The sequence below is a fragment of the Erythrolamprus reginae genome, chromosome 2 (assembly GCF_031021105.1).
Source record: "Erythrolamprus reginae isolate rEryReg1 chromosome 2, rEryReg1.hap1, whole genome shotgun sequence".
Lineage (NCBI taxonomy): Eukaryota > Metazoa > Chordata > Lepidosauria > Squamata > Dipsadidae > Erythrolamprus > Erythrolamprus reginae.
This window is the reverse complement of record NC_091951.1, coordinates 280,539,302-280,562,339: the sequence shown is the minus strand read 5'-3', so window position 1 is coordinate 280,562,339 and position 23,038 is coordinate 280,539,302. Positions and strand designations below refer to the sequence as shown.

At 37.2% G+C, this 23,038-nt stretch overlaps 2 protein-coding genes across 3 annotated transcripts in view; both read left to right on the top strand.

Annotated features, from left to right (window-relative positions):
* Nucleotides 1-9,753, top strand: part of TUT7 (terminal uridylyl transferase 7) — a 42,830-nt gene extending 33,077 nt beyond the window's left edge. The window contains exons 19-29 of one of the 2 annotated variants that reach the window (XM_070742778.1): nucleotides 311-400; nucleotides 481-594; nucleotides 697-774; nucleotides 1,881-2,058; nucleotides 3,046-3,093; nucleotides 3,192-3,283; nucleotides 3,860-3,975; nucleotides 4,529-4,854; nucleotides 6,048-6,121; nucleotides 6,305-6,368; nucleotides 8,750-9,753. In XM_070742778.1, the coding sequence (XP_070598879.1) occupies nucleotides 311-400; nucleotides 481-594; nucleotides 697-774; nucleotides 1,881-2,058; nucleotides 3,046-3,093; nucleotides 3,192-3,283; nucleotides 3,860-3,975; nucleotides 4,529-4,854; nucleotides 6,048-6,121; nucleotides 6,305-6,368; nucleotides 8,750-8,817 (1,248 nt within the window). In that variant the 3' untranslated portion in view covers nucleotides 8,818-9,753. The remainder of the gene's footprint in view (nucleotides 1-310; nucleotides 401-480; nucleotides 595-696; nucleotides 775-1,880; nucleotides 2,059-3,045; nucleotides 3,094-3,191; nucleotides 3,284-3,859; nucleotides 3,976-4,528; nucleotides 4,855-6,047; nucleotides 6,122-6,304; nucleotides 6,369-8,749) is intronic. The other variant, XM_070742779.1, reaches the window with a different exon arrangement.
* A 3,058-nt stretch (nucleotides 9,754-12,811) lies between these two features.
* ISCA1 (iron-sulfur cluster assembly 1) lies at nucleotides 12,812-22,171 on the top strand. Its single transcript, XM_070742777.1, has 4 exons — nucleotides 12,812-12,974; nucleotides 17,119-17,172; nucleotides 18,407-18,512; nucleotides 19,910-22,171. Exons 1-4 carry the CDS (start codon nucleotides 12,894-12,896, stop codon nucleotides 20,056-20,058), a joined length of 390 nt encoding a protein of 129 aa, XP_070598878.1. The 5' UTR covers nucleotides 12,812-12,893; the 3' UTR covers nucleotides 20,059-22,171.
* Nucleotides 22,172-23,038: the final 867 nt, after the last annotated feature.

Sequence of the window (23,038 nt, the reverse complement as noted above, 5' to 3'; positions counted from 1 at the left end):
AAAGATTGAAAAGTTAAACAAGAACTATAACAGCCTTGTCTTTACCATATTTTATTTCAGAATATTTTGTGAAAGTAGCTTAATATAAAAATATGTCAGTCTCAAAGAAGCATGATTTTCTGAGATGTCTAATTTTAATGACATATTTTAAAAATGAAGCTTTTCTTACCTGAAAATGAAGACAAAATTCTACCATGTATCAGTCTAAAATTTGATAAACTTCTGAACAACTTTCCATTTCTGAATTTCTCATTTTACCTTTCCAAATCTTTCTGTAAAAGAAAAGGGAAGTCTTTTTTGTTTTTTGCAGGCTCTGCATAACACAAGGCTCTTGTCTTGTTATGCCACAATTGATCCCAGAGTAAAGTATCTTTGCTACACAATGAAAGTATTTACAAAGGTAAGGCAATGTCCAGGTTTTAATGGGGGAAGGTTCAAGCGAAACCAAGTCTTGAAGCTAATTTTTCTCTCACACTCCAGATGTGTGATATTGGTGATGCATCCAGAGGCAGCTTATCTTCCTACGCTTATACTCTAATGGTGCTCTATTATCTTCAGCAGAGAAGTCCACCAGTTATTCCAGTTCTTCAAGAGGTACAGTACATAATTGTTGTTTGTACATCTCCGTGTCTATTTAAAAGAATTCAAAGGCTACCAATTTAATGCTAACCTAATATTAAATACTTCTTTGTTTAGATCTATAAAGAGCCAAAGAAACCTGAAATTCTAGTTGATGGCTGGAATGTTTATTTTTTTGATGGAATAAATGAACTGGTGAGAATCTGGCTGATTCAGGGGAAAAGGTCGTATGTGTTCTTACATTTTACATTCCTAAGATTTGCTGAATAAAAAGGAGGACCTCAGTCTACATTATTAAACCCAGGGACCAGCTTCTCAGCTGAGACTTGATCAACATCTCTCGTCTATGGCTAGGGTGACGTTTGCACAGGTTCACCTGATACACCAGTTGTGGCCCTACCTGGATCAGGAGGCTCTGCTCATTCATACCCTTGATTATTGCAACGTACTCTACATGGTGCTACCCTTGAAAGGCATTTGAGACTTCAACTAGTCCCGAATGCAGCTGCGCAAGCTGTTGTGGGTGCACCTAGGTACATCCACGTAACACCAACTCTTTGTGAGCTGCACCGGCTTCCATTTGGTCTTTGGACGCAATTCAAGGTGTTGATTATCACCTATAAAGCCCTATATGGCTTAGGGCCAAACTATCTTCGGGACCGTCTTCTTCTGCATAGCAGTGACTAATAAGAACCCCTAGGGTCGGTCTTCTCCGGGTCCCGTCAACTAAGCAGTGCTGGCTGGCTGGGCCGTGGGGGAGGGCCTTCTCTGTGACAGCACCAGCTCTCTGGAACCAACTACCTCTTGAGATTCGTACTGTCCCCACCCTACTGGCCTTCCAAAAAGCCTTAAAAATTGGCTTTGCCGACAGGCCTGGAGACATTGATCGATCAACATATCCCTAGATCTGACCATAGAAAGAGTGCATGATTTTATTCTGGGTTTTAAAATGTTCTATATTGTCTTTTTAGATGTTGCAAACCGCCCAGAGTTCTACGGGAGTTGGGCAGCATATAAATTTAATAAATAAATAAATAAATAAGCTTCTGTATGGTTAAAGGAAATTATTTAATGAACAAATTATTTCAGATTAGCAGATTTTGCATTCGGTAAAATCAGCCATGTTCCTTATGTTTTTGTAGGGCTTTAGCTTTCATCTTGGAACAGTAAAAAAAACATAAGAATATTTTTCTGTTGTGCACAGGTTAAAATGTGCATAATAATTCAATTATACTTCTCTTTTCAAATTTGAACACTTAAAAATGAGCAAAATGGGTTTTTTTCTCTCTCTCTCTTTTCAGTCAGAGGTTTGGTCAGATTTTGGTAAAAATAAAGAATCCATTGGTGAATTATGGCTAGGACTTTTACGTTTTTATACTGAGGAATTTGATTTTAAAGAGCATGTTATCTGCATCCGAAGAAAAAGTTTGCTTACAACATTCAAGAAACAGTGGACTTCGAAATACATAGTCATTGAAGGTATCTCTATGAACATGTTATTGATATTTTAACATATAGATTTTTTTATTGTAAAGGCTTCAATTGGATGACTAGCTGCTAAGTGCATAACAGTGTCTGGCACTGAAATGAATGATATCACTATTACCCATTGAAGAAAGATATCCACTTAGGCTTTTTCTGCATGGTGCTTCACTTGATGTCCTTTCACTGAGGCCATTGCTGACAATAAGGATCTACTGGATCCACTGCCATTGCAGAAGGGCGCAGAGAAGAAATGGTCTCCAAGAAAAATAAGATGGGTGTACAGCCCACACTAGAGTTGTTTTATAGTACAGAATGGTTTTGTAGAGTACTTTCTATAGATTCTGAACTTCACTTGTGGTCTCTCTTATTCTTTCTATGTCTTATAATGTACCTAAAGTTATGCAGAACTCTTGAAATCATTTAATTCCTTTGAATGTTACAGATTAAATCACAGGGATCTGATATTGACCCTGCCTTCCTTTTTATACCTTTATCTGCACAGCAGTCTTCTTTCAATCCATCCTGATCTATTCTGGGTTTCTGAGGGCAGATCCTAAATGACATTTCATTGCTTTCTCCTTCTCCTTGCATTTGAATTTTCTCTTTACTCCCTGACTATTAAATTCTAGTTCTAAGGAAGTTTGGATTGGTAGAACAATTGACTGAATGTTATGATCCTCAGCACTTCCCTCATGCTAGGTTTTTAGATTTATATCATCTAGAATTTAGATATCACTCTTCTTTTTTAAGAACTGGGTGCATCTATCACACTGTGCCATACTGTGGCCTATCAACAATTGATTATAACTCCATAGGAACCAAATCTTTATGGTTGCTAAATAAATTAGCAGTTAATGCAATATGTGAATTCTACCTATTGTCAAAGAGGTACAAAGTTGTTCTTAAATAACTATTCTGCTGATAAGGCTTGTTTAATGTTTTTCCTATGGATTTTGCTAACATCTAATACTTGTTTTGCAGATCCTTTTGATCTGAATCATAATCTTGGAGCTGGCTTATCAAGAAAAAGTAAGAACCTTTGTCAATTATCTTATGTATACTTGCATCTAAGTAAATATTGATTATTTTGATTACACAATTAATTATCTTTGTTTCAATTATTTTAGTGACAAATTTTATAATGAAGGCTTTTATAAATGGCAGGAGGGTATTTGGTACTCCAGTAAGAGGATTTCCAAAAGAGTATCCTTCAAAAATGGTGAGTTTGTTAGGAAATTCATGACTAATACTTTGTTAATGATGCTTTTTCTCAGTCAATTTGTATACTTTTTATTGATGGAAGAAAATAAATACATGTTTTAAATTAATGGATGGTTACTTTAAAAAGATCTTTATAGTTTATAAATGAAATTACTGAAGATATCTATGATAATATTTTTGATAATGGAACTGTAATATATATATACAAGATATTTTAAGTACTCTAGAAACTAACAAATTTTTACAAAAATATTCAAAGCTCTTACTCATCAAAATCATATGCTTAAATATTTCCATGTCACAAATAGTTGATCAGTAACCAAATATTGCAGTTTTATCTCATTTAATAAAATTAAACCTGCATTTTTAAACAGCTTTTAGCTATTTCAAATTAATTTGAGTCTATATATGAACTGGATTTACATATTTTCTAGAGTCCTTACTGAAATAAACAATTAATTAAATACAGTACTAGCAGAGTCCGACTTAAGAAGTAGGTTTTATTTATTGTGCTTTAGAGACAATCCTAATGTTTTCAGATATTAAAAGCTCACTATGTTTAATGCTTTGCTAGGAATATTTTTTTGATCCAGAAATGCTTACAGAAGGAGAATTGGCCCCAAATGACAGGTGTTGCAGAATTTGTGGTAAAATTGGACATTTCATGAAAGACTGCCCGATGCGGAGAAAGTAAGTTTGTTTTTGCTCGTGTGAAATAATCTAATTATTAGAAACTTAAAAATATTTCCTCTGTATTTTAGTGCTGTATTTGAAAGATAAATGGTTTAAAACATGAATAGTATTCTGAATTGATGAATCTTCATAATTTGAAAATACTATTGTGTTACTAAAAAGATGGCATTAGATTGATCTAATAAAATATTGCATATTATACACAGTTGTTTTAATCAATGCCTTTAGTTTTGATTCAGAATCTTCCAAGTAAATTTGTCTTGTCATTAGCCACCCCGAGTCTATTGGGGGGGGGGGGGGGGCATACAAATCTAATAAATAAATAAATAAATTTGAAAATACAAGCAGAACAGAAATAATATACAGTATTAAAAACTTAAAGATGGGAAGTACAATTGCAAAAACACTAGTAAATGTATTTTACTGTTAGTTCCCAGATGTGCAGTAGGAGAAAAAAATCCAGTAACATTTTTAAATGATTTTGCTATAATACACTTCTCGGGCCTTAAATTGCATAAAAGAAAAATTATTTCAATCAATATTGTTGTAGACTCCGAAGACGGCATGACAGTGAAGATCCTAAAAACCAAAGATACACAGAAAATCAAGAAAAAAGAAGTAAAGATGAACAAGATACCCCAGTTAAAACTACAGAAAGAGAAGTGTTGTTAAAGGATGGAAAGCTGCAAATATGTGCGCCTAACAAAAATAAACCAGGAAGGGGAGGAATGGAAACTGGAAAAGAGAAATCTCCCAAGCCAATGGGAGAAAAATGGAAGAGGCAAGAAGATAGAGATTTGAGAGAAAAACGTTGTTTCATTTGTGGAAGGGAAGGACACATAAAAAAAGAATGCCCACAACATAAAGGAGCTGCAGGTATGAACTCTAGCTCCAGTCTAATACTGTTAAGGGATGCTTTACTCTATATCATCAGGATTAAATTGATGGCTCAGAATTGATCTTATCTTTCTAAAGCTATGATTTGGATCTACAGCAGTGCAGATATTAACACTCAGCATTGAGAACTGCAGTCAAAAGGGGAAGTCATTGAAAATTGTTTCCTAGCCTGTCAGCTGGAAGGGATGCCTAGTCAGCAAATTAAGTGCACTAACGTAAGTTAGTGTAAGGAATGAAAATAATGAAATTCATTTCCATTCATGAAATAAGAGCTTTGGATATAATCATTGATGCTTAAAACACTTCTCGTAGAAAAGAAATAATAAATGCTTTAAAAAGTGATGTTTATATTATAAAAGCATTTTTATAATATATTATGAACACTATAAGTGTAGCGTTTGTTTAAGGGACCATCCAAATAGAGGAGATGGCTGTTATACCCAGATATCTGCTAAATGTCATTTTATGTTATTTGCATAAACAAGTCAATATGACATTGTTAATGTAAATAATAAAATTAGAAATGATTGACATTGTGTCATTTGCCTGCTTGGGATGGAAGTAAGATACATTTAACTAAATTGTGCAGAGTACTTTGGATATAACAGAGAGTTTATTTAAGGGGTATTGTGTCTGCAAATTTTCACTGTTGTGTAGTGAAAGGGAATATATTAAATCAAGAATTTTCTTCCTTTACTAACTTATAAAATTTTCCACTTTGCTGCTTGAGAATTTTACCCTTACCCCCCCAAAAAGTACTTAACTTCTGGATTAAGGAAGGCGGGAGTAGTGAAAGGGAGGGAAATTTTCACTTGGAAAATTTCAGGATTAAAGAGTAAGAACTCGTCCCTCTTCCCTTTACTTCACATCGTAACCTTAGTAATTAATGTCTTCAGGAGAACTAAATCAAAACCATTAGACCTCTTTTGAAGGATAAACTTCCAAAAGTTGTACCTTATTTGTTTAGTTTTGTCTTGGCATGTTCAATAAATGCAATTATGAGTTATAAGCTATCATTAAAGACAAGATAGTGCGTAAATTCAGACAATTGTGATATCTTTAACAAACCATGGTTTAACAGGTCTTTGGAGCTGATTTTTTGACTGAGGTATTTGGAAGGTTGATTCAGACATATAAACTTTTTTTACAAGCTATAATTTTAACTTTCTAAGGTTTTCTGGTGTTAGAAAATCCATGTGGGACCCCTATATCCAGTGCTGTTAAATACTCTGGTCGATTAAATCAGGTAAATTATGTACTGATTTTTAAAAAAATAATAAGATTAGCTCTTATCTTAATACCTGATAAAATTCGTAGTACATCATTTCAAATAGAATATCTGTTAAGATATTGCAGGATTTTATTTCTGTTATTATATATTAGCTACCTCCAAGTGTTTGTTTATGCTTTTTCTTATCTATTTTTTAAGGGACTATCTCCGCAGGAAGAAAAAAAGAAACAGAAAGGGAAACTAATTTTGGGTCCCCAGTCAGGTTTGTAAATTAAGCTTTTTTTAAAAAAATGCAAACCTTAGTAAGAAATGATTTAGATCAGTGTTGGCAAACCTTTTTGACTCCGAGTAGCGAAATAGGAGTGCATGCCGGAAAACAGAAGAGCCGCCCAGTGTGCATGCATGTGCGGGCGGCTGCTCTTTCGCTTTCCAGCGGTCAGCTGGTCTTTGCATGCTCATGCATGTCAGAAACCAGAAGACCAAGTGGTCGGTGCATATGTGCACACTGGGATCCGGAAGGGCAGCTGCCTAGCACGTGAGAAGACCAGCTGGCTGGAACCTGGAAGAGCAATGGACAACGGCTCATGTCGCCACTTCCAGCACGCGTGCCATAGGTTCACTATCACAGATATAGAAGTAATTATTTAAATCAGACCTGGGCAAGATGCGGCCCGAGGGCCGGATGCGGCCTGCCCACTGTCTGTGACCGGCCCGTGGAGGTCGTAGAACTGAGTTAATTATATTAGTCCGGCCCTCTAAAACCATCCCAATTTCTCATGCGGCCCCATGGCAAAATTAATTGCCCACCCCTGATTTAAATAGATTAAAAAGTATCTCAGCTTTTTTTTGCCATAGTGATTTATGTAAGCTCTTTGCTGAACGACTAAAAATTTGGGATTGGTGTTTTCCCCAGCATCCCTCTACCCAGTTCTTTGGGTGAGGTGTGGGGTTGTCTCAGAGGTTTTGGAGAGCAATATGGGGGATGCAGCATGAAGAAAGAACAAGAGCATCTATTTCTGTCCTTTTTCCTACATGAATGGCTTTTAGGATCCAACCCAATAGCCCCTTGACGGCAAAGCTATACCATGCATGCCAGAAGTGACACACAGAGCCATCTCTCCGGGCATGCAAGCTATCGCTCGTTGCTCTTGCGAGTTCCTGCGCACCAGCCAGCTGTCTACATGTGCATGGGAGCACTGGAAACTGGAAGAGCAGCTACTCTGTGCGCATGCACACATCAAGTGGCTGCTTTTCTGATTTCTGGCACGTCCACGTGCAGCAGCCATCTGGTCTTCTGGTTTCTGGCGTGCATGCCTGCACAAAGAGCAGCTGGCCAGTGAATATGAGCATGCCAGGAACCAGAAGAGCAGCCACCCAATGCACATATGCGCACAGGGCAGCTGCTCTTCCAGCATGCACATGCACGCACTCCCATTTCGGCACTCGGTACCAAAACAGTTCACCAATACTGCAATAGCCTGAGCAAAATTGTGCATCATGTGATGAATATACAGATGTTGTCATTGATATTTTCTTACATTAATGAAGAGGCAGTGCTTTTCAAGATGGGTTTGTCATTTGCTGATCTGCATTAAAAGCAATAACATCTTTTGGCTTAGTGCAGAGATATACTCTGTATGTATGGGACTGAAATTCCCACCCGTTCCAGCCACTATAACTAGGGGCAATGTTCCCTCTAAATTTTTTTCTGTGTGGGCGGAAAAGTATAGTGTCTGAGCGGCAGTCCCTTTGGGACTGGGCGGCATAGAATTATAAATAAATAAATAAACAAAGAAACAAGAAAAAAATCTTTTTTATTAAAAGAAATTAATAATAAAACAAAACCAAAATCTATTACTATTATTACTATCTTCTCTTTTTCCTATCGGGCTGGCAGGGGGATGGGGAGCACGCGGGGGGGTATTTTGGGGCGCGCACGAGCACAACTTACGGGGAACGCTGACTAGGGGTGAGGGGTGATAAGAATTGCAGCCTATCATCTCAATCACGTTGCCTACACCACTTTTCAGTATGTAGGTGCTTCCCAATTAATACATATTTGACAGGGGAGGGCTGCTAGCCAGAACGCCAAATTGGGCTCGTCGTGGCGGCTCATGAGTGCTTACGAGGCCAGCACGATTATTCTTCTGCACCTGTGTAGGTAGCAAAAATGTGCACAGAGCCACAGGCACGCCCATGTTTTAGCAAGTTGTTTTTGCTTCCGCGCATGCCGAAACACAGGCGCACCTGCGGCTCCATGCACGATTTTGCTATTTCCACAGGTGCAGAAGCAAAATCGCGCTGGCCCTGCAAGTACTCACAAGCTGCTACGGTGAACCCTATTTAGCATTCTGGCTAGCAGTCCTCCCCTGATCTTTGACCTTGGCTGTCCAAGTGAAACTGTTGAGTCTGGATGGGAAGAACAGGTGTTTAGTGTTTGAGATTATAAAATTTTAAATACCGTAGTATAAAATGGATTTAGTGATTTGAAAAAGGATATTTACTTAAGCTTTACCAATGTTCCATTTCTCCTCAGTTACGAAGAACTGTCTTACCTTTGAGTGGTGAGGGTTTTTTTTTCAAAAACTGTTGATAACTTTCCTGTTGATGTCTTCATTTCGGTCTTTTTGTCTTCATATATAGGCAGCCTTTCCAGTAAATACATGACTCAGGGAAACGCTTCACAGAAGAGACCCCAACAAGATGCTTGAGAAACTGAAGCAATCTTTCAGTTGCAATACAGACCATCAATTTCCTTCAGAAAAGTTTATTTTCTTTTATAGGCTTTAGGTTCACAAAACAGCAGCAAAAACTGTCTTTGACATAAATCTAGAGAAAACACCTTTTATTTTAATTAAATTGCTAAAGTTACAAAGGCAATGAATTTTAATGTTTGTTCATACCATGAATCCTTGCTCTGAATAGGTTTGAGCATTTTAATAGAAAATCATGTTTGTATTTACTAGGTAAAACATGTAGATCAGGGAAATCCTTCACCCAAATCACTTCTAAGACTTTCTACATTCAGTGTGAATGTTTGAGTGCACTTAAATGATGTGCAAGCCAAATATAATGTCACCTTCAAAATATTATTTTTGAAGGTTAAAAGGGGTATTTATTAATGTTGAACATTGATTCCTTGTGTAAGTGTTTGGAATATTTCTGGACTGCTACTGCCATATTTGCAAATATTTTAAACTGTGGACAACTAAAACATGGACATTAAGTAAACTTTTATGTAAAAATCTTTGTGGAAAGCAGTGCCAATGAGTGAATTTTTCCCTTCTATTTTATTATGATTGCTATGCTGCTGTCCTTTCTGTACAGAGAGAGTGAGAAGCAAGTTAGCTATGTTTGCTGCTGCTATATGATTATTTCCCATTGTCCACAACTTGAAAAAATTCCTCTGAGGAAACAAAGGGAGTAAAACAAAGGAATGCATTTCTGCTTTATTGAAACCTAAACATGAGTGTGCTGGGCAAGGATTTACTTTTAAATCATCATCACTATCATCATCATCATCATCATCAAAGTTTTATGTCAGAATTTTCTGCAGATGATCCGGTACAGCCTTTCCAGGAGAAAATATACAGCAAAAACATAAGAAACTGTTATTTATGACCTTGGAAATAAAACAGTCAAAAGAATATTTTAAATTTCTACATTCTTTGTGTTGCATGGTTGGGTAACTGTTGTACAGAATTTTACTGTTATAAGTGCATAAAAACTTTTCATCCCTTTTTCATTCAGAGTTTCACTTAAGGCATCTAACAAGTGAAGTTTAAAAAAAAATATTGACACATTTTAAAATATACAGCATAAAATATTAAAGTTGGCATGCAGCTTTGTTGAAAACCTCTGTTCTAATAAGAACTCTCAAAAGAAAAGTAGTTTCTGTTCTTTTAAAAAAAATCCATGTAAATATACTTTACATAGATAAATTGCTTTAATTTGGCACAACAAAATTTGAAATAAAAATATAATCAAGTACATGTTGAAGATTAAACTTCACATCAAAACATGTACAGTACATGCTGTTTTGTCTATTATCTTAAAAGTAATTTATCCCAGGTCCAATAGCAGATACTACAAAGAAGTCTACAGGTAGAAGAAACATTTAAAAACACTAGCATTGCACAGTGAGATAATAGTCCACCACCAAACACAGTGCAGCAGATTAAACAATGCCTCAAATGAATTTTCAGGGTTGGGATCTGAATTGAACTGAAGTGGAAATGTTTATCAGAAACAAGGCTCTACCAAAATTTGAATGGAAGTGCATATTCTCTTACCCAAATAAGACGACAACGCACTTAAGGTCTCTGAAACATGAGGAAACTTTAAACTAGTTCTTGGAGGAAGATCAGGGACAAAAAAAGCAATACTGTATTTGAAATAAACCAATGCCTGAAAATACAAAATGTAAGTTATATGCTGGAAAGTTGTCTTGAATTATTATGCTCTCTGTTATAACGATGCAGGTATGAGCTTTTAGAAGAAACCTGGAATTTGCTTTGTAACCTAGTACCTCTTCCCAAGTTACAAAGTGGAGACTTTCCTACTATTTAACTGGCTATGAGCCAGCTAATATTATGAAGATTCCAAGTAAAATCAGCCAGCCAGCCAGCCATTCCCAAGTTGATGCAGGTTTCCTGAAATTCTTGGATCTCTTGGAATTACAAATTTATTTCTTTATTGGATTTGTATGCTGCCCCTCTCCCACCCAGCACAAACAATTGGCTTTCCAATCTCTACCCCTCAGTAGGACTTTGATAGTACATTTGCAGATAGTGATTCAATTATCCCTTTGCAATACAGACCCCTTCATAGCCTGCAAACTATTCAGTAAGTTTCCCCTTAGAAAGTTATAGAATTTTGTAACTGGTGATTATTCTTCTCAGAATAATAAGAAACAACAATAAGATCAAAGGAACAAAAATAAAATAAGTTTTGAGGAGCCACTTATTAAATATAAATCTATGTAATAGTAATGAAAGGTGTGATGAATATACAGTGATTCTTTCAAGCCCAGGAGAAATACAGAGGTATAATTTCCTTTAATTATGCTTGAGCTGTGGTCCTCAGGGATGGGAAGTGTTGGAGACTGCAAGCAATTTGATCCCTTTTCACCAAATGGGATTGTTTTGAATGCCAAGAAAAAAAGGAGCAGAGGAAAAAATGTTTCTAGAGAAGGGTGAAAAAACCTGTCTGCCTTACATGTACATTGCGGAGGTAGTCCAGTTGACCATAATTGAACCCAAAATTTCTGTGGTGAGACATTTGAGTTTTGCCCCATTTTATGACCTTTCTCGCCAGTTGTTCAGTGAATCACTGCAGTTGATAAGTTAGTCACATGGTTGCTAAGTGAATCTGGTTTCCTCATTGACTGTACTTGCCAGGTCACAAAAGCTGATCACATGATGACCTCAGGACACGGCAATTGAACCAGTTGCCAAGCACCTGAATTTTGATGGGGCTGCCGTAAAGGTCACAACTAAAAAAACCAGTCCTAAATCACATTTTTCAGTGCAGTTGCAACTTTGATTGGTCACTAAACAAACTGCTGCAAGTTGAGGACTACCTGTCTTACGTTTCTCAGTGGGAAACCCCACCTGACATCTGGATTTTATTGAGGCTACTACCAGATTAAACTGAATAAATACAAGTCGATTTCAAGCTGTTTTTTCATTGGTTATGGGTGCCTTTCTTAAACTGCTGAGCCAATTTTTCATGACTACACTTCCCAGATCATGGCCTGGAGCCTAAGCTGTTTTCTGCAAGCGTAGGAACCCTAAACTAAATTTCCAGAGCTCATTCCCTTGGGGACTGATTGCCAAACCTAGTCTGCCGATTTGAAATAAATTTTCCAAAGCGATCCTAATATCAGGGGAAATTCAGTTCAAAACAAATATGAGAAGTTGATTAAAAATGGGAGAGAAGCATGTTTACTATTCTCTTTCCGTTTTTTAATTTTTCTAGCTATCATATTCCCTTAACCCAGAGATCTTCAAACTTTAAAACTTGCGGACTTCAACTCCCAGAATTCTCCAGCCAGCATAGCTTTTGGACTTGAAGACTTGTGGACTTCAACTGGACTCAGCTGGCTGGAGAATTCTGGGAGTTAAAGTCCACAAGTGTTAAAGTTGCCAAGTTTGGGGACCCCACTTTAACCTAACATTCGCTCTATGTAAATTAGACATTTTACCAATGTATGGCAGGGGAGGCAAAGTTGGCTGTTCCATAACATATGGACTTCAACTCCCAGAATTCTTGAGCTAGCATGATTGCCTCAGGAATTCTGGGAATTGGAGTCCACAAGTCATAGAAGAGCCAGCCTACCCCTGGACTCTATGGAGATTCTCAGTCACCCAGGTGACGGTTGTCCCCAAGGTGCTCCCCCCCCCCCAAAAAAAAGGCAACGGGTCTTCACAATTTGTTTTTCTTTGAAAACGCTTCGCTTCTCATCCGAGAAGTTTCTTCACCTCTTCGTCAGTCCCCCTCAGTTTCCCGGCGTTCTTCCGAACCCGCCCACGGTTTGGCTCCAACCTCGCGATTGGGCGGACTGCAAGAAAGGGCGGAGGAACGCAACCACCCCGGTAACCAACCCGTCCGCCCAGGACTACTGACCGCCGTGCGATACAGCCAATCAACGGCCACAGCCCCCGAACAAGGACCGCCTCTCTCCCCTCCACCGATGACGTCACCCAACGCGCCTAGCTCCGACCGCTGGGTGCATATGGACAACATTGGAGGACGCGGCTGAGAGGGAGGAAGGGGAGGGGGCGTCATGGCTTCCTCCATGGTCCGAGCCACCGTCCGGGCTGTGAGCAAGAGGAAGATTCAAGCCACCCGAGCAGCCCTCACTCTGGTCAGTATTGGGGGCGAGGCGGTGTTGCAACGTGCAGCCTGGCGTCGCTCGCTGCAGAGCGGGGGTTGAGGCTCGGGGAGGGGGGGAGAGCTCTACTGGTTGGTAAACAAGCGTGCTGCGCAGGCGTGGATAAAAAGAGGAGGGGGGTGGGGAAAGGGGGTCCCCAGTGACGGTCTGACGCAGATTACAGCAGCCGCTTTGATGCTCTGTCCGCCTTTTGTAATCTTTTTTGCTCCATTTTTTTATATGCCTCATCTGCTTCCCACCTGAGGCAGACGTTCCCTGGGTGAAAGACGCGACACAAATATCGCTTCTAGTGAAGTGTTAAGGGTCGTGCAGCTGGTGGCAGATGAGCTTTCACGACTTTTCACGGTTGTGTTATGGGAGGGTTGTATGGACAAGAGAGAGAGAGAGAGCTGTAGCACTAGAAGCCCTTGTAGCGACAGTTTACGTTTGTTTTGTTTTTCCCCCGGTTATAATTGTCCGTTTATTGTATCTAAACTGAAAGTCCAAATATCAGAAGTAGAGCTGAAAAAATATGTTTTATGCTGCTGTGTTTTCTGTGGTTACCCGCCTCCCCATATACATACATATATGCCCACATATATACATACATAGATTTTTTTTTTCCTGTCGAATGAGCTGAGAGGAGAACCTGTGGTCTAGAGATTAAAGTTACTGCCTTATTGGCAGACTGCACAGGTTCAAATCCTAGTAAGGGCATGGCTAGCTGATGAGAGAAAAATAGCTTGAAATAGATCTGTACTAGTCTCCCTTCCTTTTCAATATCAGCAAAAATATGTAACACACACATTATATATACAGTATATATACATACATACACACACACGTGTATATATGTATATTATTATTATATAATATATTATTATTATTATTATATATGTACATACATATATATACAGTATATTGTTCTGAGTTTGGCTTTTACCCCATGTAATATTTTGAGTGTCTTTGCAACATTTCGGCAAAATCGCATTCGCCATGATCAGGCTGAAGTTATTAGCTTCCTGCTGCTTTGAATTCAAAGCAGGTCTTAAATATAAATTAAGGAAATGATTATTATATTTTATTGTCACACTACTCTTATGTGTGTGATGATAGGCGTCAAGTACACCGCCATACATTAGATGATACAAGTAATCCTTGATTTACAGCCATTCATTTAGTGACTGAAAGTTACAAGGGCACAGAAAAAGTGACTCGTGACATTCCTGTGGTCATAGAAACATAGAAACATAGAAGTCTGACGGCAGAAAAAGACCTCATGGTCCATCTAGTCTGCCCTTATACTATTTTCTGTATTTTATCTTAGGATGGATATATGTTTATCCCAGGCATATTTAAATTCAGTTACTGTGGATTTATCTACCACATCTGCTGGAAGTTTGTTCCAAGGATCTACTACTCTTTCAGTAAAATAATATTTTCTCATGTTGCTTTTGATCTTTCCCCCAACTAACTTCAGATTGTGTCCCCTTGTTCTTGTGTTCACTTTCCTATTAAAAACACTTCCCTCCTGGACCTTATTTAACCCTTTAATATATTTAAATGTTTCGATCATGTCCCCCCTTTTCCTTCTGTCCTCCAGACTATACAGATTGAGTTCATTAAGTCTTTCCTGATACGTTTTATGCTTAAGACCTTCCACCATTCTTGTAGCCCGTCTTTGGACCTGTTCAATTTTGTCAATATCTTTTTGTAGGTGAGGTCTCCAGAACTGAACACAGTATTCCAAATGTGGTCTCACCATCATTCTATATAGTGGGATCATAATCTCCCTCTTCCTGCTTGTTATACTTCTAGCTATGCAGCCAAGCATCCTACTTGCTTTCCCTACCGCCTGACTGCACTGTTCACCCATTTTGAGACTGTCAGAAATCACTACCCCTAAATCCTTTTCTTTTGAAGTATTTGCCAACACTGAACTGCCAATACAATACTCAGATTGAGGATTCCTTTTCCCCAAGTGCATTATTTTACATTTGGAAACATTAAACTGCAGTTTCCATTGCTTAGACCATTTATCTAGTAAAGCGAAATCATTTACCATATTACAGACGCCTCCAGGAATATCAACCCTATTGCACACTTTAGAGTCATCGGCAAATAGGCAAACCTTCCCTACCAAACCTTCCCCTATGTCACTCACAAATATATTAAAAAGAATAGGACCCAGAACAGATCCTTGTGGCACACCGCCTGTCACATGATCAGAATTGGGGCACTTGGGAACTGGCATGTATCTATGACAGTTGCACTTTCCCAAGGTCATGTGATCACTTCCCAGCTGGCCTCTGAAGCAGAGACAATGCGGGGAGCCAGATTCATTTAACAATTGCAGTGATGCATTTAACTGGCAGAAAGATCATAAAATGAGATGCAATTCATTTCACTGTCTTGCATAGCAATGAAAAAATGTGGGCTCAGTTTTGGTTATAAGTTGAGGAATATCTGAATTTGAGATCAAGCTGTTTACATAAGAATGAATATATACATAGCTATTGGCACATTAAAATTTTTCAGTCTTCTGTGTATTGCTCTGCAATGTTGAGTTTTATGGGTGGGAAATCTCAATGGAGAAATGATTAAATACTCTTGAGTGTATTGAGATCTGAAAGAATATGATTTATATTTTCATAAGCAAAACTAAATCCAAGAAGTTTGGGATCATGCCCACGTAGTTCTTGTGAACAGTGTTACCAAAGTGATTTGCCCCTGCTTTTTTCTGGAATTATTATTCAATTTCCCAAGCTATCCCAAGCCCTTTAAATTGCTAGAGGTCTCCCTCCCAGGCCAAGCCTGCGTAGAGTCTGACATAAATCAACCTCATCTGGAAATCATTTAATGTTTTTTAAATACGATAGTCATACATAAGAAAACATCGGGCAATATTGTCTTACAATACTATAAATATTGGCCATTCATTACCACTTTCTTGATACTTTTAAATTTTAAAAGTAAGATGTATAATTTTATTTTTTATATATTTTAACCAGTTTTTAATTATTTTTTATAAATAATTCAAGGTGGTGAACATACATAATACTCTTTTCCTCCTACTATTTTCCCCACAATAACCTTTTGAGGTGGGTTGGGCTAAGAGTGTGTGACTAGCCCAAAGTCACCCAGTCTGGTTTCATGCATAAAATTATAATACACAAAAATATAACATTAGCATGCCCAAAAGTTATCAATGGATTTACAGCTATTTCTTAGTTATAAACCTTGTAAGAGGTTTTTGTTAAATCAATGTATGTTTGTAAAATGGGATTTTTCTCATAAACCTGTTTACCTGCCTCCAACATACTGTATTACATTGGTGGTAATAAACTCTATGCATGCAGCTATAAATGTAATGAGAAATTACAATCACACCATGTTTTGCAGTAAGACATACAGTCTTTACCTAAGTGCATATTTAATTTAATTTATTCGACTTAATGCCGCCCAATCCGTAGGACTCGGGTGTACAGTAAATACAGATGGAAGAAACACTCTACAGACTATATATATAATGACTAGATATTCATGAACTGATAGCTCCATGGGAGGGAAAGTATCATTCAAAAGATATGTTACTGGAATGTTGGGAAGCCTAATTATTATTATTCACACAGCTTGGAATTATAGGTGTATCTCTTTTAAAAAAAACATGCAAAAGATGATAAGCTGAAAAACAGCTGAATTCATATTGTGGCAAAATATTATTTTAGATTAGTGCAATGCATAAAGATCAACAGATAGCAGCTGAGAAATATTAGCATCATTTTTAGTTCAACAAAACAATTAACATTAAATGAAATACATATTTTCTTACTGGTTATAGCTTTCTATGAATAAAAGGGACAAAATAAAACATATAATCCAATATTTGTATATTATTTATAACGTTTTGTTATAGAGTGAAGTGGTTATTTTATTAGATCTGAAGAAAGAAGTCATTCTTTATATATTTTTTTCTTTTGATTCCCTCTGTCTTGTCACTTCCCACCCCTTTCATCTCCTTCTACTTTTAATATTTTTTCTTTTTGTTCATTTTTTCTTTTTTGTAACTTGATAAATTTGCTTTAAAAAAGATGCAATTGATGAGTTGTGTAATGCAAAATCTCTTCATATCTTTCAGACCCCATCTGCCGTGAATAAGATCAAACAACTACTAAAAGACAAACATGACCATGTAAGTGGTGCTAGATGGGATTCTGGGCATTACTTGATGTTCAAGACCCCATCACAATCTGGTAATAGATATTGCTCTAGCCCAGTGGTTCTCAACCTTTCTAATGCCACAAGCCTTTAATACAGTTCCTCATGTTGTGGTGACCCCCAACCATAAGTCTAGCACCAATTCTCCAAATTGAGCTTTATGTTTATTGGAAGGAAGATCAGAGGGATGCCCCCCACTGTAAACACCTGATTGGTTGGATTGTAAAAATAAGTTCCAAGACGCCAGAATAGAAGCTTTAGTTCCTAATACCATGGAAATTTGTCTTTTCCCATGGTCTTAGGCGACTCCTGTGAAAGGGTCATTCAGCCTCCAAAGGGGGCCCGACACCCAGGTTGAGAACCACTGCTCTAGCCAATTATCAGTAAAGTATGAAGGGGGTATGGTTGAAAAAGGAAAATGATTTATTTCAGAACAAACCAATGCAATCTGGAAGCTATACCAGATCACTTTGAACTTGCAAAGGTTCTGCAAAACCAAACCTTAGAACACTGCCGTGTTTCAAACAAAGCATCAGACACAGCCCGCCCCCCCTCCCCTGGACACTAGCCTGACATGGTCTAACACCTTACCAGCCCCTCCCTTCTCAGTCACTTTTGCTGGCTGATTCCTCTAGTCCGCACAGCCTAACTTTCCTATATCTTTCTTCTCCCAGGTGCTCACCACTCCCACATACTTATTCCTGCCCCTTCCATCTTTCAAGCAGGTTTATTCCCTCTCCCTCGCCAAACTCTTTTTGAGTGAATCACAACATCCCAATTTCATTCTGTGTACAAATTAAAATAGCCCTGTTTCACTAAGCCATTGATCCTAATTCCCTAAAAGATGGCCAAAACTAGTTTTATGTAGGTGAACAGATTCTAGTCGTGTCCCATTTGGGGAATTTTGGTTTCCACGAGACTTACAGTATAGTTTTGGGTAACACTACTCAAAAGTAAACGGAACTTAAAAGGACTCCATATCTGTGTGTATGGCTGACTTGCACTAAAACTTTGAGTCCTCGGAGAGGGGCAGCATACAAATCTAATAAATTATTATTATTATTATTATTATTATTATTATTATTATTATTATTATTATTATTATTATAGTCAATTTAGGATAAAATCATTTAAACAGTAATTCCAGCACTTGAGAATTGTTGGCTTTATGCAAAAATGTTTCTAATATGTTAATATTTATATTTTAGGTAGGGGTTAAAGTAGGTGTACGCACAAGAGGTTGCAATGGCCTTTCCTATACACTAGAATATACAAAATCAAAAGGAGATTCTGATGAAGAGGTAGTACAAGATGGTAAGTTGACTTGGGATAGTAAGACTGAAAAGTCATTGCCAATTCTAATTTCCAACTCAATCTATTTGCAGTGTGTACAGGTGAAATTGAAAAATTAGAATATTGTGCAAAAGTTCATTTATTTCAGTAACACAACTTAAAAATGTAATATATGAGAGAGACTCATTACATGCAAGGCAAGATAGTTCAAGCAATGATTTGTCATTATTGTGATGATTATGGGGTACAGCTCATGAAAACCCCAAATCCACCTCAGAAAATTAGAATATTACATGCAATCAATAAAACAGGGATTGTACATAGAACATCAGACCTCTAAAAAGTATAAGCATGCATATGTAATCAGTACTTGATTTGGGCTCCTTTTGCAGCAATTACTGCCTCAATGCGGCGTGGCATGGAAGCTATCAGTCTGTGGCACTGTTGAGCTATTAAGGAAGACCAGAATGCTTCAATAACAGCCTTCAGCTCTTCTTCATTGTTCGGTCTCATGTCTCTCATCTTTCTCTTGGCAATGCCCCATAGATTCTCTATGGGATTCAGGTCAGGCGAGTTTGTTGGCCAATCAAGCACAGTAATCCCACGGTCTTTCAGCCAGATTTTAGTGCTTTTGGCAGTGTGGCCAGGTGCCAAGTCCTGCTGGAAAATGAAGTCAGCATCCCCATAAAGCTCATCTGCGGAAGGAAGCCTGAAGTGCTCTAAAATCTTCTGGCTGCATTGACCCTGGACTTAATGAAGCACAGTGGAACCAACACCAACAGATGACATGGCTCTCCAAATCAACAGAGTAGAAACTTTTGCATCTCAGTTGGAAACCAAGGACGCAGAGTATGGAGGAAGAATAGAGAAGGACACACTGCAAAATGCTTGAAGTCCAGTGTTAAGTTTCTGCAGTCTGTTGATTTGGGGAGCCATGTCATCAGTTAGCGTTGTGATCTCATGCTCTCACCAAAGCACAGCCCATTTGCCTTTAAATCCAACAAGATGAATACCCTTATTGATAAGAATATTTTTTTATTTATATGCCATCTTTCTGTTGAATATTGACAGAGGTTGATTCTCTTCTTTAAGTAAACATGGTGCTTTTACCATTAAATCAATGACTCTCTCAAGGTTTGTTTGTTTATTGTTTGTTTTTAACTAAATCTGCCTCCTTTTGAATGTTTAGCCTCATACATATTTGAAAAAATACCAAACAATTATTAATGTGGCTTGCAGAGCACATCACAGAGTAAATGCAAAACAAGCAGTATTAAAGAAATATCTATAACTTATTAAATATTTCTTGGCCTGTAGTGAAATATATAAATTATATTGTACCAATATTTTAAATAGTTTAAAAAAGCCTAGTGTATGCTAAATCTTTGAAATCTCACATTTTTTTTCTTTTTAAAAAGGTGTCAGAGTGTTTATTGAAAAAAAAGCCCAACTTACACTTTTAGGAACTGAAATGGACTACGTAGAAGACAAACTGTCCAGTGAATTTGTTTTCAATAACCCGAACATCAAAGGAACGTGCGGTTGTGGAGAAAGCTTCAATATTTGAATTACTTTTGACTTTCCATGACTTTTAGCAATGCAGAACTGCTTTCTAAAAGCAATCAATTGTCAATGCAGAACTGCTTTCTGAAAGCAATCAATTGTCGTGTGTTTTTCACATATATAGGCTTTGTAAGATAGTGGGCTTGACACAAAATAAAACTACTACATTTTGAAAATATAATCCGTGTGTTCAGTTCCCTTCCCCCCTTACTAAAGCTTAAAGTGGGATAGAATGAAAAGTGGTTTATCTGTAAAAACAAAAAAACAGACCTAGTGTTGCATAAGAATTCATAATTTGGTTTATAGCAAATACTACCTTTTAGGAGTCTATACTTTGCAGGGGTGTTAATTCCTGACAAAATTTTGAAATAGAATGAATTATACTTCTTTCTGCATTATAGGATCTAAATATTGTCCATTATACTTTAAAACAAAAGGCAATCACATACCAAAAATGTTCAGTGTTCCATTTTAATATTTTATAAATCTTTGAAAAATTAATTTGTATTCTGATAGGCTCATGAGATTATATAAGTTGATGTGATTAATCCCCTTTAAGCAAGTAATTTTTTTTATATACTAGAAAAGCTAACAGTGTTTTCAGCAATCTTGTACTGTGAATGCAGCGATCAGTAGTAATGGAGAATTCTGTTTGGGGGAGAAATTATGAAAGCAGCTGAAAGTGAATTCTACATATTTCATAATTGATAGAACAAACATTTTACAGCAAAATTAAATTATTGAGCACCACAGTTATGTTAACTAATGACAATTTATTATTCGACTTTAATTTTGTTAAAAATTGAGTAAGAATTCAACACTTTGCTTGAGAAAAAGTTTGAATTGTGCTGACTTTTACAAATACAGTGGTCCCTCGATTTTCGCGGGTTCGAACTTCGCGGAACGGCTATACCACGTTTTTTCAAAAATATTAATTAAAAAATACTTTACTGTTTTTTTCCCTATACCATGGTTTTTCCTGCCCTATGACGTCATACGTCATCGCCAAACTTTTGTCCGCCTTTAATAAATATTTTTTTTAATAAACTTTAATAAATAAACATGGTGAGTAATAATCTAAATGGTTGCTAAGGGAATGAGAAATTGCAGTTTAGGGGTTTAAAGTGTTAAGGGAAGGCTTGTGATACTGTTCATAGCCAAAAATAGTGTATTTACTTCCGCATCTCTACTTCGCGGAAATTCGACTTTCGCGGGTGGTCTCAGAACGCATCCCCCGCGGAAATCGAGGGAACACTGTATATTTTGTGTTCATGTAATAATTTTGGATTTTATGATTGACGATGTCACACTTTTACAAAGTTTAGCATTTTTACATATTGTTTTTTTCCCAATGAAGTAAACGTTTCCAAAACACTGTCTTATGGTAAGATAGCAATTATCTTATACAGTCAGACATCCACATCAGCCTTAGCACGGGAGAAGAAGGAATATGTTATATGAATGATATGTTATATGTTACAGCGCAGGACTACTATTCCAGTCACTTATCAGTTGCCACAGCTCTGCTTGTCATATACTTGCACTTAAGTGAAACACTGGGGAACAAATCCATTTGAAAACGGTTTAATATCTGGAACAAACTGCTTTGGTAAGCTGGCAGATTTGCATGGCAGATTTGACATGTTGCTTTACACAGCATGTTCAAGTACAAGAAGAAAAATCAGCCTGTTCGGCATGCTTAATTTTCAGCTCCTGCAAACATAGGTTGCCTGGGCTGTGGTTCTTAGTGAAATCTCTACAAATAAAGTCATACATAATATTAAGTGTTTTCACTTTGAAAAAATGGGCTACCATATTCCTTGCTGAAAACAGCTACGCTATGTGATTTATGGTTATGAAAAGGACTTGAATGTAACTAACATAATAGGGGTTTTTTTTGTTAGAAACAGTTGTTCTTTCTTGATTCCTAAGCTATGTGAATGAAACACCCAGTTACGAAAATACAACACACTATTCTTGAATACCCAACGCACAATTATGAAGTACCGTAAATTTATATTCGTAATAATTTTATGAATGTGTCTTTATTGGTTATTGTTATGTGTATAATAATGTAATTAAGAACTGTAATAAATTATCTTTTGATGAACATGGAATATATATTTGTAGCAGTTCATAAACAAATTATAAATGAGTACTCTATTTTACCTTCCTAACTGCAAAAATATTACTTTAAAGACATGTTTTCCATTGGTCAAGCTTGACTTCTGGTTATCCTATCCCTGCAGTTTCCTCGTTTGTTTGCTTGTTTGTTTGTTTGTTTGTTTGTTTGTTTGTTTGTTAGACTTCTATGCCGCTCTTCTTGAAGTGACTCGGGGCGGCTTGTTGCTTCCTTGTGGGATATTTTTCAACTTCTCAGTCCAACTTACCGTTTGGGGATGACTTAGTGCTCAACTTAGTCCTCAAACATTCTAAATTGTTTGGATCATTGTAATTCAGCTAAATATTGCCATGTATATTAACTGTCACAACCTAAATTAGGTGATTTCTAACAAAAACATTGTACTCCTTATAATCTTATTTTAACCTTTTAAAATACGGATTTTAAAATGCCTTACAGTTTGAGCCCCAAACTAGCAAACACATCTTCATATTTTAAATCTGCTATGGGTTTACTAGGGCCATATTAAATTTATTTTATTAAATCAACATGCTGCTCATCTCACTATTGAGTGCTATTCAATAAACAGTTTAGCCTTTTATTATACCTTTGACCCTTGGAAATATCTTAAATCTCAGCATTGCATTCGGGCCTTATCAAGTCCCTATCAAATTGCTAGGGAAGAGTGGGGGAACCAAGTGTTAAGAGGGCATGAGAGAAATAAGGCACAAATACAACTAGAAATGAGAGAATTGTATGGTTGAGGAAAATCTATGGAGAGTCAGTTACAGGTGATGTGGGAGGGGAAATCCACACATGGTTTTACAGTGGAGGAGTTGGAGAAAGTAGAAAACATGGGCAT